Below are 14,083 nucleotides of genomic sequence, written 5' to 3'. Positions count from 1 at the left end.
GCAAATATAGTTCAGTACTAATTAGTTACAACTTTTCATTTATCACCTTTTTGCAGATAGTTTTTTAAAGCATTTATTTTGGTTACTTGTTTATTATGATATGCTGCCTCAAGTTAGAACCTTGACTTATTTTAATAACGATTCTGAAATCTATGAATATATCCTGGGTGTAAAAGGCCTAATAAGAATCCTCTTATTTCCATAACATAGTGGTATTGCTGTAAACATCACAAAGTGATTATGTTTTCATCATTTTATTCAAAGATGTGCAGTGCTAATACTTCAACTTCGATATCATTTTGGAACCACTATCCTGAGAAGTAGGTAACATTAGAAAGAAGGCAAATTATTAATGCAGAGTGGCATAGTCATCAATAGGCTACAAAATACCTTTTAAAATCATGCTTTTACAAACATGGCACAGGCTGTGCTGTAGCACTGTATGCTCTAAAAGCTGCAGATATATTTTAGAAAACACTGATGAAGCCATTACTGCTCCATCCATTTGTTCATAGTATATATCATTATTCAAGAAATTTAAGAACTGTAATGATGGAAAATCACACAGAAAGAAAAGGAACATGGACTTTGTCAGAAACAAGGGCTACATTTTTATTCAAGAGGCCCATAATGATGGAAAATCACAGTGAAAGGCAGAGACGAAACAGGGATCCCATAAAGGGCTGACACACCACAGTGGCACAAGTAGTAGAACAGTCATAGCAAGCGGTTAAAAAGAAAACAAAATTAACTAGAGAAGAGCTGGACTCAGGGCTGAAGCACAAAACAGAAACAAATCACAGCAAATGCTGAAGATTAATTTCAAAGTATCTGCTGAGAATGAATGGAGAGACAAGTTGCATCAATATTAATGAAGCTGAAATAGAACTCCAAACGACCATGAGTACAAAATGGCACACGAAGCATTTTCTTTTAAATAGGTTGGAGATTGGACCATGAGACCTTCAGGAAAATGAACAGAATTCACAAAAGATGTTATGGGAAGTGAGATAAACAATCATAACATAAAAGAGAACCACAGAAATATTAATTAGCAGTGCACATTTATTTTAAAACAATGCTTTATAGACAAGATATTCAGGAAAGTAAGCAAAAGATGTTTTCTGATATCCAATGATCCATAGATGGCTTAAAAGGATCTTGTATATCTTAGGTACCAGTCTGATTTTTTTTCAAGCAATGTAAGAGAGCTAGGTGCTTCAAATCCTTAGTAATACATTCTACTTTAAGTTCACATAATGTGCTAGGGCACACTGTTCCCCACCTTGAACTGAAAAAACAGGAATAAATGTTATATGTTGGCAGTCAACTCTGTGCAGGCAGGAAATAAACTTTTCTTCCCAAATCACTTAAGCCACCCACTCGTATTAGACACCCATGACTACAGGCTATGGAGCTTTCAAAGATTTTTAAGTTCTTGACATTAAAAATTTCAGCCCCACCAGCTGACAACTGTATTCACTCCCTGTCACATAGCCTGTGGTTAGAAACAAGGGGTCACACTTTAAGAACCTGATTTCTAAAAAAAGACCAACACAAATGTGTAATTTCTCAGATGATGTTGTCAGGAGTCCTGTAAATTGTAGCTGGCATGTCAAATGGAAGATCTCGCTTAGTGAGAAAGCAGAGCAAGTGAGTACCTTTCCTGAAAAAGATCACTCTTCCCTATGAGAGTTCCTTGTGACAGGCAAAATTTCAGTGTTGCAGAGATACAATCAGTTGATCCATTTCACTCATGTAACAAATTAAACTGTTAAAGGTTCTGTATCTGACAGAAGAGTGGCCCATGTTTTTTCTTCCTTTCATAGCAGGTCACTGATGTTATTTTGGTGCCTTGCCACAGCTTCTCAGCAGTAGTCTTCAGTGTTCACTTTGCACTGACTGCAAATACACTAACCTTTCTTTTACTTTGTAGTAAGGGCATAGTGATCTAAGTAAAGCTATTGAGAGGAATTAAAATACTCTGTAAGCCAAATTTTGGTTTAAAAGGGATACTGGCATATAAAATGTATATGTAGATGTGGATTAGATTTGCAGAAGAATAATTATTTGTGGTAGGCCATGCTCTTGTGTTTCTTCAGGGATGCAGGAACTACATATTGGCAGCCCATAGTGTCTGAAAATCCCTGTGTGGAATTTGGGTTCTGAAATCCATATTGGTGAGATCTGTATTCAAGCATCCACACTGTTAAGTCATACTTTGGTTGCACCCACGAAAATATTAGGATTATGAGGCAACGGGATTTCTATGACTGTGTTTTATTTCACAACACAATGATAGTAAGCTTTACCACTTGGTGAGTCATTTCCTGGTGTTTGGTAATAGGATTTCATAGTCCTTCCAGAACCCCTCTGCAGAGGTATTCTCAGGCTGTTGGCTGATCACTGAGCACTCCTGGTGTGCCAGTTCTGTCCTGCTGAGTGCATCCTCCATCCCAGCACTAGCAGGGTGGGACAGTGAGCTCTTCCTAATACTGACATGAATGTAATTCTCATCTTGGGAAAACAGGGCATGGGATACAATGAGTAGATGATGGCTAAACACAGCTTTGTATTCAGTTGCACTGGCCCCTTAACACTTGAGTACAGGGAGTATTGTGCAAAGAGCACTGCACAATTTGGAGCAGAAAGTTAGGAACAACCTTGTAAGTAAAGGGGAAAATATTGGTGTTGAGTGAAGCTTTGCTGAGCTTTTTCCAAGTAGAGAATTCTGAGAATTATAGCCTGAATTCAGGGACAGACCATTTCCTTCCATGTTTAATGTACAAGGTACAAGAACTATTTTACACTCATGTTCTTTCTCATACGTGTTCAGCTGTCAAGCATCTTAATTCACTCTTCAGTGCTACCATCCCTGGTGTTGAGTAAAATTAAATCTGCTTTTTCTTAGACCACTACCATTTCTTCTCTTCTAACGGTCCTTAGGGTTTCATTTGGAGAAAAAAGCCCAAACCAGCAACCAGTGGTCATGCTAGGATGGTCCTTGCATCTTTGACGCTTAGAAAAAGTCTCGTGTTGCCCACTCCATAATCAGTCCCCATTTAAGACATTTTTCTGTTTTTATTAGTAGTCATCATATGCCTATTTTTATTTTAGGTTGGTACTTTCTTTTACACTGTCATTTGCCAGGCTACTGAAAAGTTCAAAGTAGACCTGTCATTTTTGAACTGAAATTTCATTAATTTCTAGGTAATTTCTCCTACTATAGTACCTCACTCTCCTTGGCTTTTGCTCCTTTTCAGTGGGTTAATCCGTCTTTCACTATTCTTGCTATGATAATCTCAGTATGTGTTATACTGAGTGTTAGTGACATTGTCCATGTTAAAGTTATGAAATTGGCTAAAATTTCCAGATTCATGATCTAGAAATATTATCAATACATGGCAGATCAGACTGTTCTGCATTATGTGCTTCTAGACTGCCAAAGTCTGGGATATTGCAGAAAGGGGTGACAGTTGCTTTATACCTCCACAGCAATTCTGACTGACTTCGGAGCTGCACTAACATCATTAACAACATGTCACCATTCTTTACCACTAACTAACTATATTTTAAGCTCAATTAGTTGGTTGATATTATTTTTTTTATCCTTCTTAAATGTATAGTGTTAGCTTTTTTTAGGGGGGAAGGGAAACCATTGTTTTAACAAGGACAGTTAGCACAATACAAAAATGTGAAAATCAGTGAATATGAACCACATAGGATGAATTTAAGAGTATAAAGAACAGTATAAGGTTTGATTATCTAAAGAACTGGATGAATCCACAGTTAAAAGAACAAACTCTATTGAATCCTACCAAACATAATGTTTAAGAATATTGTATTAAAGCACAGTTCAGCTGGGTGATGAGTACCTTTAAACTCCACACAACTCAATGAACAGCATTTAGTTTGGACCCTGCCTTAAACAGTGTTTCTTTTCTGAAAGACTGTATTACTGGGAGGGAGGCATCCAGTTCTCTCCAAGTGGCGCAGATCCAGGCAATTCAGGAGTGGTGGTGTGCAAAAGCAGCTGTGTTCTTCTCACCCCCTGGGTTGCGCTGAACATTGCCTGGTCACAGCAACAATCAGGGGCTCTGTCTTTATTCTTTGAGTTCTACAAAACTACTTATTTTTGCAGTTAACAGTGACTTTGCAGTAAATACATGTTCTGGGCAGCAAAAAGCAAAGAGTGTGTTGGTGGCACAAACCACAAAGTGTTTGTTTTATTACTGTCCCTTGAACATTGTTTTTAATCAGGTGGAGTTGCTCCAGGGCTGTTTGACTTCTGCATGTGTTCCAGCTGTACAATAAGCTGTATTTGTGAGCTCTTTCTGTGTTGGAGAGTTGACATTGAGATGGCTGCTCTCTAACTATTTTTTTTTTTCCATTAAACTTTTGCACATTTTTTTTTGCACATTAAACTAAAGCACATTTTGAATGTAATACAGTTAAGATAATGATTTAAACTATGTATGCCAGTTTAAAATTAGGGTTTTGCCATTATGACAGATTTGGTTAGGAACATTCAAGCAAGTAAGGCAAACCATGACTCTAAAAGCAACTTGAAATCAAAAGCATGTAAGATGAAGTCTTACATTGTTAAGAAATGACTTCTAGCTGAAGGAATCAAATGCTTTAAAGTCCTATATCTGTATTTAGTGAAGTGGCCATGCTAACAGTAAATTAGATACAGAGATCAATGTAGTAAATGGAAAAGCTCCCCAAAAGTAGCCCTTCAGGAACTCTGGTCTTTTTAACAGAGCTAGGCAAATCCACCCCTTATTGTTACTGTGAAATGGTCTCACATAAGCCTATTTCAAGATAAGCATGGATAAAAGTGGGCTGTCTTGAACTTCAGAAGGATAGAAAACTAAGATGTGTTTCTTCCATTCCTGAAAAAGAAACTAATTTTGGTTACTGAAGCTTGTAATTAAGGGATGCGAAGGATGCAAGGGCTTCTCTGCAGCTATTTGTAAATATTTTTGGTTATTGTCAATATTTTGAATGTTCAGTGTGGTAATCCATTAGCTTTATTCAACCACTAAACAATTACATTTTAATCTGAATTAGTTGGCTGATATTACTTTTTTCCCTTTTAAATGTCTAACGTTAGCTTTTAAGATGGCAGAAAGACCATATAAGCATGTTACCAACAAGAACTGGCTGTTCTTGCTGTCACTATCACTATACCAATAGAAAAGCTCTGAGCAGATGCTGTATTCTTTTGCTCAACCAAATTGTTGTAAAAAAATCTCATGTCACAGAAAAAAACAATAATTTGTAAAAATATTTTTTTATATGTAATTCCAAATTAGCCTTAGTAAAAGTGTCCTTTCTTAGAAAAAAAATAAAGTGGGTTGTTTTATTTTTTTTAAATGCTCAAGATTATATTCCTTTTATTGTGACAGAGATGATATATAATCTGATGATACTCTCACCTTGACTCCTTTGCTCTGGTGTTTTTCAAGTTTTGAGAATTTTATCTTATGGACTTAAAATAGGACATGCTATAAGAACAGTTTTTACTGCCTTCTCTCCTTCAATTTTCCTAGCAGGCAAACACTTGATGGTGCCTGTCTTTAATGGTTCAGAGAAGCAGAGCCTGAGTTGAAAAAATGTCTTTAATTTTCTGAAGAGTCCTGGTCTGACATCTGTAACATTCCACAACTGATTTTTCATAGATCCTAAATGTTTCATCTTTTCTTCTTGAATTCTCTATTTTATTCCCTGATCATCCTTTTAAGAGGATGATTACTGCTTATGCAATTGCCACATAAATTGCTATAAACAAATCCCAATGTGTTTACAACGGGCTCCTCTTGACCCCACACCATCTTTATAAGTATCTAGATAAGCATGAACAAAAATCTAGTAATGTGCCTAACCACCAGTGCTCCTTTTAATCCAAAGAGCACACGGATGCTCAGAGCACTTCTCAGGGTGCTGGGTATTTCACCTTTCCAGAGCTTCCCACTCTGGTGCAGGATTGCTGGGGCAAGAAACAGAAGACCAGGAAATGTGAGCCCACGTCTCTACTTGGCAATGAACAGCGTTACTCTTTGTGCCTTGATGCTTCCCTTTCATTTATTATTTCCACAAGGGTACAGGTTCTTGTTCAGTTCCCTTGCAAGCCATAATCATCTCGGAAAGCTTTTGAAGTTCATGTTCACTAAAAAAGCCTGTAGAGAAGGACATCCTAAATAACAGCATCACGTATTTTGACAGGGCCAATTTAGGTTGAGAGAATTGTTGTTTTCTTGATGAAGACTTATTTATTTATTTTTTGCAAATTCTTTCTACAGAGCTTAGATGAAATTAGGTGGACAAGGAATGCTTTGTCAGTTAAAACATTTTTAAAAGACTCACAAAAGGATACTGCACATACAATGAAGGCATTTACATTCTTGATAGTCTCTGAAGATAACATTAGCACAGATCTATGACAAAAGAGAAAATTGGCCGAGACATGGAATGCAGATGAGATGTAATCATTACTGACTCATATTAATTTAAAGTATCTTTTTCTGTACAAATTATATAATCAAAATAATCCTATGCATGGGAATTGGTGATCTTAATGGCTCTTATAGCAGGTTAGAATAATAGAATAGAATAGTTAGGGTTGGAAAGGATCTTAATATCATCTAGTTCCAACACCCCTGCTATGGGCAGGAACAAAACTACCTTCATTCATTGTTTACAGACTAAATTATATACAGTCTGGGGAGAATGCAGCCAATGAAGGCCTTGTCCTACTCCTAGGGCATGAAAGGGTGAAGAACCCTGGCCAGATGCTTCTTTTCTGCATGGATTCCGCACACCAATGGTGTACTTCACACCCCCAGTTTGGTGTTTTCTTGCCCCACCGCCTTTCTTCCACCGGTTTCACCACGTGGCCCTTTTTCCCAGAGGCGCGGCTCTGCGCTTCGCTGATTTCTGGGAAGGGGGGTGGAGAACGGGAGACCAACTGCTGCTTCCAGGAACGAAGCTCGGGGTGCCCAGCATTCTCCTCACAGGGGGCCGGTGCTCTCCTCAGGACCTGCCGCCGTGGCCACCAGCGGGCCTCGCATGGAACCCTGCGCTAAGAGTACGGATGTCGAGAAGCGTGAGGCGGAGGCCGGCGGCTCCCTGCACAGCGCTGCCGGCGCGCAGCGGACGCGGGGCAGGCTCCTCGCCAGCGCCGCCCTCCCGGGGCGACCTTTCCCCTCGCGCGGCTCCCGACCAATGGGCGCGCTCGGTCCCGCCTGTTCCGCCGGCGTGTTCCGCGTGCGAAGGGGCCGCTCGTGTCTCTTCCTACTCCGAGGCGGGGACCGCGCAGCCGGGCTCCGCCAGCTGAGGTGAGCCCCGCCGAGCCCGAGCTTGCCCCGCGGGTCAGGGAGTGGGACACTGCCGTGGGGGAGCCGCCGGACCCGGACTGAGGCGCTTCCGGGCCCTGAGGAGCAGCCGCGGCTCCGGCTGGCAGCGCGGGGCGGGTGTTTCTTCTCGGCCTTTTCGAGGCGGAGGCCCCGGGTGTGCCGGGAGGAGCGGGGTGGAGAGTGCGCGGCGGGACCCGGGGCTGTGGTCCTGCCTGAGCGTGCTCTCCTTCTGTGCTTTCAGATGCCCCCGAAAAAGGGAGGCGACGGGGTTAAATCGCACCCGATCATCGGCAGGTTTGGGACGTCGCTGAAGATCGGGATCGTCGGGTTGCCTAACGTCGGGTAGGTGATGGGGAGCGCTGGGCTGGGGGCTGGCTACGGGCGGAGGAGCAGGCCGGGGCTTCCCGCTCTCCCCAAGCTTGTGCTTGCTCCAGGTAGAGAGACCTGGCACAGTTCCTGGGTGAAGAGGGGTGTCTGTGTGTGTACGCGATGGGGGATACAGTGTAAGTCTATTTGCTGCTCGACAGACTTACATATTCAGCTTGAGCTGCGTATAGGTGGAGAGATATAAAACAAGTAGTGTGAGGCTGGTATGTGTAAGTCTGGGCTAGGTAGTAGCATAGAATTAAAAGGAAGAAAAGTCTTGGTAATTGCTGGTTTTTATAAAATCCTACATCTTTCGCATTTCTTTACTTCCTCTGTACTGTATGTGTAACGCAAGTTTTTATGCAAATAGAGACTCATCCGTGTATACAAATGCCATTTATGTTGTAGGGGTTTTTTTGTTTTGGAGAGTGTGGTGTGTACAGGAAGGTTTAAATGATACTGTAAGTGTCATTAGCAGTGAAGAGGACTTCCATTCTTGAAACTTTTCCAGAGTAATGGAAAAAGTTGTATAAAAAGTTGTTACAGTTTAGGAGAGAGAATGCAAGATGAATCTCTCTGTCACACTTCTCATCTGCAGTTGTTATAGCTCCTCGAAGAACCCATACTTAAGGCATTTAAAGATGATGATGAATTACCTGGAGAATACTTGTGTGAACTGTTGGTGTTAGTTTGTATATCATATTTACTGAAACAAGTTGTCAGCAGTCTCAAACTTGAAATATTTTAAGAAGTTAGGGGAAAAGTCTTTGAGCATGTCTCAGTTCAATGAGTGCTGCTTCCTCTTCAGTATCATTTATTTTATTTTTTGGGATGTAGGTAAATTGCACACCAGAAAGGAAATAATTAGCAGTAACATTGTATGTGTAACGTGTCAATAGGGAAAAAGAGCATTTGCAGTTATGTTATGATGTAACTTTCAAAGAAGGCGGTGACTGACTTTTGAACATGTTGGCTGCATGCAGGGCAACTCTCAGATTTTTTTTTTCCTCCCTCCAGGCCTGAGAAGTTCTGTGTAACTAAAAAAACCCACCAGAAAAACCCAGAATACTTTCAGTAGAAGGTTCAGGAGTTAAGAACTTTCTCTTAGCAGGAACTCAAGAATTGCTCTCTTTTGGTTAAATAAATACTAACTAGCAAAATAATCAGCCACTTGGTTTAAGTGGAAATGTTCTTTTTTCCCTTGATACAACTTGCATTTTTTTCCACTGATATTTAACAAGGATGAAAAATGTTTGCTAAGGTAGAACTGCATCTTTTTATATGCACAGAAGATTACTTGTAATTGATTAATTGTTGTGGTTTGCTTTCTATGCCCCTTTTTTCTCTCTTGATTGTTGACTTCTGTTGCTTAGATACTGAAATTATGTTAATACATAAATAAATCTGAAGAAACAATACAATTGGTGAAAGGGCTTGTGAGTCTTGGCAAAACCAGTTTGTTCAGAATAAGTTTCAGGCATCCTTATGCGTTTCTCACTTTGTGCTTGAGGAAAATGAGTAGTGGCTAGTACAGCTCTGCTTTGCTTTTGACTGAAAACTTCTTTGCTAACTGACATGTGTAATATCTTCACTTTAGGGTGATTTTCAAGGGCAGGGAAGAGGTAAGCATCAGTGTGTTTCAGTGGGACACTCCATATGTGTATTTGAAAGTGTCCTGTACTACAATCAGGGTAGTGGTCACTGTTGTTGAAGTACAGAGAAAGTTCAGTATTGCTTTTGAGTTGGAATAAGATGCGTTTCTATCCAGCCCTTTAAAATAATTCTGACCTGTACTTCTTTAAGAACATGTGTGTTTCGTTTATAGGAAATCGACGTTTTTCAATGTGTTAACAAAGAGTCAAGCGGCAGCAGAAAATTTTCCTTTCTGTACTATTGACCCCAATGAGAGTCGAGTACCTGTGCCAGATGACAGATTTGACTTCCTATGCCAGTATCACAAACCTCCAAGGTAACTCAAATTCTTCGTCTTTTTTTGCAGTTAAGCTGAAATAGTATTACTGAACACAGGATTTTCATAGGATTTTAATGCAATGTCTTTAAGCTTTTATGGACATATTTTAGAATGTGAAATTACATTCTTGTAATACATGCTTATGAGAACGAGAAGCCTAGTTGCTGCTAGTTGTTGCTCAACACCATTTAGTGCTTGGTGTACCTGTCTTTGAAGCTGGTGGCTCCCAGGTGACTTGGAGGATCTTCTGAAGAGATTTGGAAAATGAACAGTAGTGGACATACCTAATGTGTCATGAGCTCACTCATTTGTAAAGTTTCTACCCTGTATTTTGTGTCATTCAGAATATTGCGTGTGCTGTAGGCAGCCAAACAAATAGCTATCAACATACCTGTGCTCTCAGTCTTTTTACAGTAAGCTTTGTGAACAGCCTCTTTTCCCCTGATATTTTTATAGGCTCTGCTATTTGTTATCTGGTATATTCGGGGATATTACTACAATGGTTCCTTATTCTAGGATTGTATTTTGTCACATTGATGGATTTTTGTTATAGATTGTTACTGTAATCTACTGTATATATTCAGTGTGGGAACTGGATTCTTGCTTGAACAGCATTAAGGTGTTTTCAGAAAACAAAGTTAAATAAGTGTTTGACTTGTTAATTTCAGTTTTCAGCTACTTGCAAAAGGGATCTTGAGTAAAGTGAACTCGTAGGGCAAATCAGCATGCACTCTTTGTTCAAAGCTTCAGTTTTAAAGCGAGATCATGCCCATAATTAAAGACCAATTAGTGACAATTAGTCACTGGTCAAAAAAAAACCCAACACATTTGTGCTTAATTTTCAGGTCCAAACAGGTTGCTTCTTTCTGTAATTGCTGTGTACTTTTTAAATACTGAAAAATGCGTTAATATGGAGCTGTCTGGTTAGATGGTTTGTTACAAGATGTTATCTTATTTTTCCTGCTCAAGGAAATATTAAGTATGCTTGTTACCGTATGGATCATAAACCAAAACTCTACTGAATTTGAGATGAAACTTTCTGGCTGTTGGCTGTGCAGAGGTAATGGTGTGGCTTTCAAATTTTGTTGACAGATTTGTTCTAAATGGTAGTGTTATTGCTCCTTTGGCCAGGTCAGTAGTCTCTTTTTTTCTTTTCACTTGGCTATGATTGGCTACTTCTAAATTAACAGTTGAAGTGACAAAGAGATTATGATCTCTCCCCTCATGCTGCCTTTGGCCATCTCTCCTTACAAGGAATGCATACCTGTGTGTGTTCTCTGACTTGCAAACTCTGCCCTCCTCTCTTCCCCCCTGAAAAAAGCCACCTGTAAATATTAATGGAAATAGATATATTTAATTATAAAAATTAATACATTAAAATATTAATGAAATTGGATTATAACCTGGATAATCGGCTTTCATTTGAATGGTCTTTTGGCATTTTTAAGAGTGTTACTTAAAATCAATGGATGTGGGGATTAGTGAGTAGTTACAGCTCCTGAGTTCACATATGCTGCATATATTTCACTGTAACAGTAATAAGGCAGTGATAAGTAGTGATAATTCAGTAGTACAGTAGACTGAGGTAACTGTTTGTGATGCTCTGTCTGAGACTAACTTGAGAAAAGAAGGCTATGGTCATGAAGGTCTACAACTGAATTTAAGTTACATAAAATTCCTTAATTTCTCTTGTATAGTCGTGATTTTGTTCTTCATCTTTATGTAATATGTTCTGTGTTAATTTTCTACTTGTATGGATTAGGAGATGTAATCCATCTGTGCATGCAGAATGTTTTATAAACAGTGAGTTCTCTTTAAATTAGACTCTTGTCTAGCCTCAAGAATTTGTTTTTTAGAGTCTAAAGCATTCAGGTTTTTATTTCGCATATGTTACACTTAGTCATCACGTAACTGCAGTCATTGTTGGGAGGTGGGGAAAAGAAAAGGAGGAGGGACTGTGTGTTAATTAAAATAGTGTATGACAGGCCAGTGATTTTGCCTTGATGCCCACTGTGAGGGAGGGAAAGGGAGAGTGGGACTGGGTTGGACTGGCTGTCGCTGTCTGTCACACTGACCTGAGATTGCTGCTGCTACAGAGAGGCAGACTCCATTGCTGGAAATATTGCTAGCATGAGTTTGCAGCTGTTCTGCCACTGGAGGAAGAGTTAGGCTCTTTGGGTACTGTTTGTTGCTTGAAGATCTCTTCCTATCCCTGAAAGAAGGAAGCATCAGCTTGGATGGGACTGGTGTGCAGCTACTTGCTAGCCCATGCTGAAGCTGAGTGGTATGACTTAACTGGAAATGTAAATGTTTGTAAATGAAATCATGCAGGCAACAATTCTGGAGACTATTACATCAAGGTTAAGCTGTACTTAATAAATTAAGGTATGCTGCCAGAACTGATAACCTGTGCTTTTTTTTCTTTCTGCAGCAGTGGCTGATGTATATGACTGTTATCAATAAATAAGTGCAATGATCAGACTGTACACAGAAGGCGGGCTCCAAAAATCTTCCTGTAAAAACTGCTAATTTGCTGCCAAATGAATTAGATGAGCAAATTTCCTTGAGCTTTAATGCTGCTTATTGCTCACTTTCTGGTGTGAATGAAACTGTAGATATTAAAAAAAAAAAACAAAATAGACAGACTTTAATGTTTTAAAAATAATTCTGAATGCTTGTTATTTTAAGGTCTTAGTTTCTGTTGTTACTAACTTTATGTAAGCAGCTGATTTGTTTGTTTTAAATTTATACAATGTTCAGTGAAAACTCATGTTTGTTACATGTGTCAACATGTAGCTTTTTCAGAAAGGAGAGAGTGTTGGGTTCTTATTTTGTTGTCCCTACTTTTCAGGCAAGGTTTGGCAGACTAATGATTGAATTAGTTTCAGTTCAGTAACTGGAAAGAGTATTTGCTTTGGACTGATTAACTTCAGCAGGAGCTAAAGCAGAAAGGTGTAGTTTGTTTTTTTTTTTTTTGTCCCTCCTGCCCCAATCTATGGATCTTAAGTAGGCAGCAGAGGATGAGATCTACTAATTCTAGAATGGGAAAGAGAGGTTCTTCATCTCAGCAGGTAGCTCCTGCTTTGAAAACAGGGGTTTGAAAGCCAAAACCAGTTGATCTCTTGACATTATTATTTTAATGGGCCTTTTTGTGTTTAGAAGTGATGGGTTTTTTACACAAGACAAGAACTGTGTGTGTAGCTCATGTAAAGAAATTTTAGTAACTTAATAAAAGCTTTAATAAAGCTATACTTGTGCTTTTTTTTTTTTTTTCCCTAAATTCAATTAATCACCTTAAGCTTAAAAATATTTTTCAGTGTAAGTATGTTAAACTGATGTCATTTGGACAAGTGACTTGTGTCCTAACTCACAAGTATCTCAAAAGCCTCTGAGTTTATATACCCGCCAGACTTAGCCCGTATGGCCCTGCCTACTACCACATCTGTAGTCTACTGTGCCTGACCAGGACTGGTATCTCAGTGGTGACTTTTGATTCAAGCCTCAAAAGGATCTTGAGTGGAGAGGTGGAGGAAACTGCCATTTCCTCCTTCTCATTTATTAATTTATTTATTTTGTGCCCAAATAACCTCCTAACTACAGCTATTTATATTCTTTCTTTTTTATTTTAAGCTATATGTTTAACTAAAAGAAATAGGTAGAAGTAATGTAAACCTAAGCTATGTTTTAACTGTAGATAGTTAACACTGAAGGACTATTGGCTGATAGTAATCACCCTGTATGAAAACATTAATAATGAAGTGATTTAAAAAACCTATGTTTCTGCTTCCTCCTCTGCTTAAAATCAAACAAGATTATGAGCAGGAGTGAGTAAAATATGAGTGGTTTTGTTCATCCTTTCTCATGTTATCAGTATTCATCTAATTCCTTGTTTGCATCTGTAAGTAGGTGTGTTGCTTTGCATGTATGTGTTCATAAAACACAATGCTTATTGCAAACCACAAACATTTCTATTTAACTTAGACTCTTTTTAATCTATCTTGGATATACTTTCCAAACTTATATTTTAAGGCAATCGTTGTTATCTTACAGGAGAATAATATGTAAAGCGCAACTGCCCCTCTTCATCTCTCTATCGCTGTCCAGTGTACTTAAGGAGTTCTATCCTTTTTGTCAGTAAATTTCTTTGATTTGTTCTGTTGCATTGTAGATTGTTGAAGTTCATGCACCAAGATCTTCAGTGCTCAAGCAATGGTATTGAACTAAATCTGAGTAATTTCCAATGTTGCCTAGGTCACAGATGTCCTACATAATATTAAATGCAAGTTCTCTTGAACTTACTGTAGGATAACATACTCAGATACTTGATCAAGTTTTTAAGTAAAGATTATGTAATCAATTGGTGGAAAGTTCGGCTTAGAAACCATAT

The 14,083-nt window shown here is 39.0% G+C and overlaps 1 protein-coding gene across 2 annotated transcripts in view; it reads left to right on the top strand.

Annotated features, from left to right (window-relative positions):
• Positions 1-7,272: 7,272 nt before the first annotated feature.
• Positions 7,273-14,083, top strand: part of OLA1 (Obg like ATPase 1) — a 102,630-nt gene continuing 95,819 nt past the window's right edge. Inside the window, exons 1-3 of one of the 2 annotated variants that reach the window (XM_080620578.1) lie at positions 7,273-7,340; positions 7,600-7,700; positions 9,550-9,693. In XM_080620578.1, the coding sequence (XP_080476704.1) occupies positions 7,600-7,700; positions 9,550-9,693 (245 nt within the window). In that variant the 5' untranslated portion in view covers positions 7,273-7,340. Of the gene's footprint in view, positions 7,341-7,599; positions 7,701-9,549; positions 9,694-14,083 lie in introns of those variants that run through there. The other variant, XM_080620579.1, reaches the window with a different exon arrangement.

This window comes from Psittacula echo (genome assembly GCF_963264785.1).
Source record: "Psittacula echo genome assembly, chromosome: 6".
In the NCBI taxonomy this organism is placed as follows: Eukaryota; Metazoa; Chordata; class Aves; order Psittaciformes; family Psittacidae; genus Psittacula; species Psittacula echo.
This window is presented reverse-complemented; position numbering and strand designations above follow the sequence as displayed.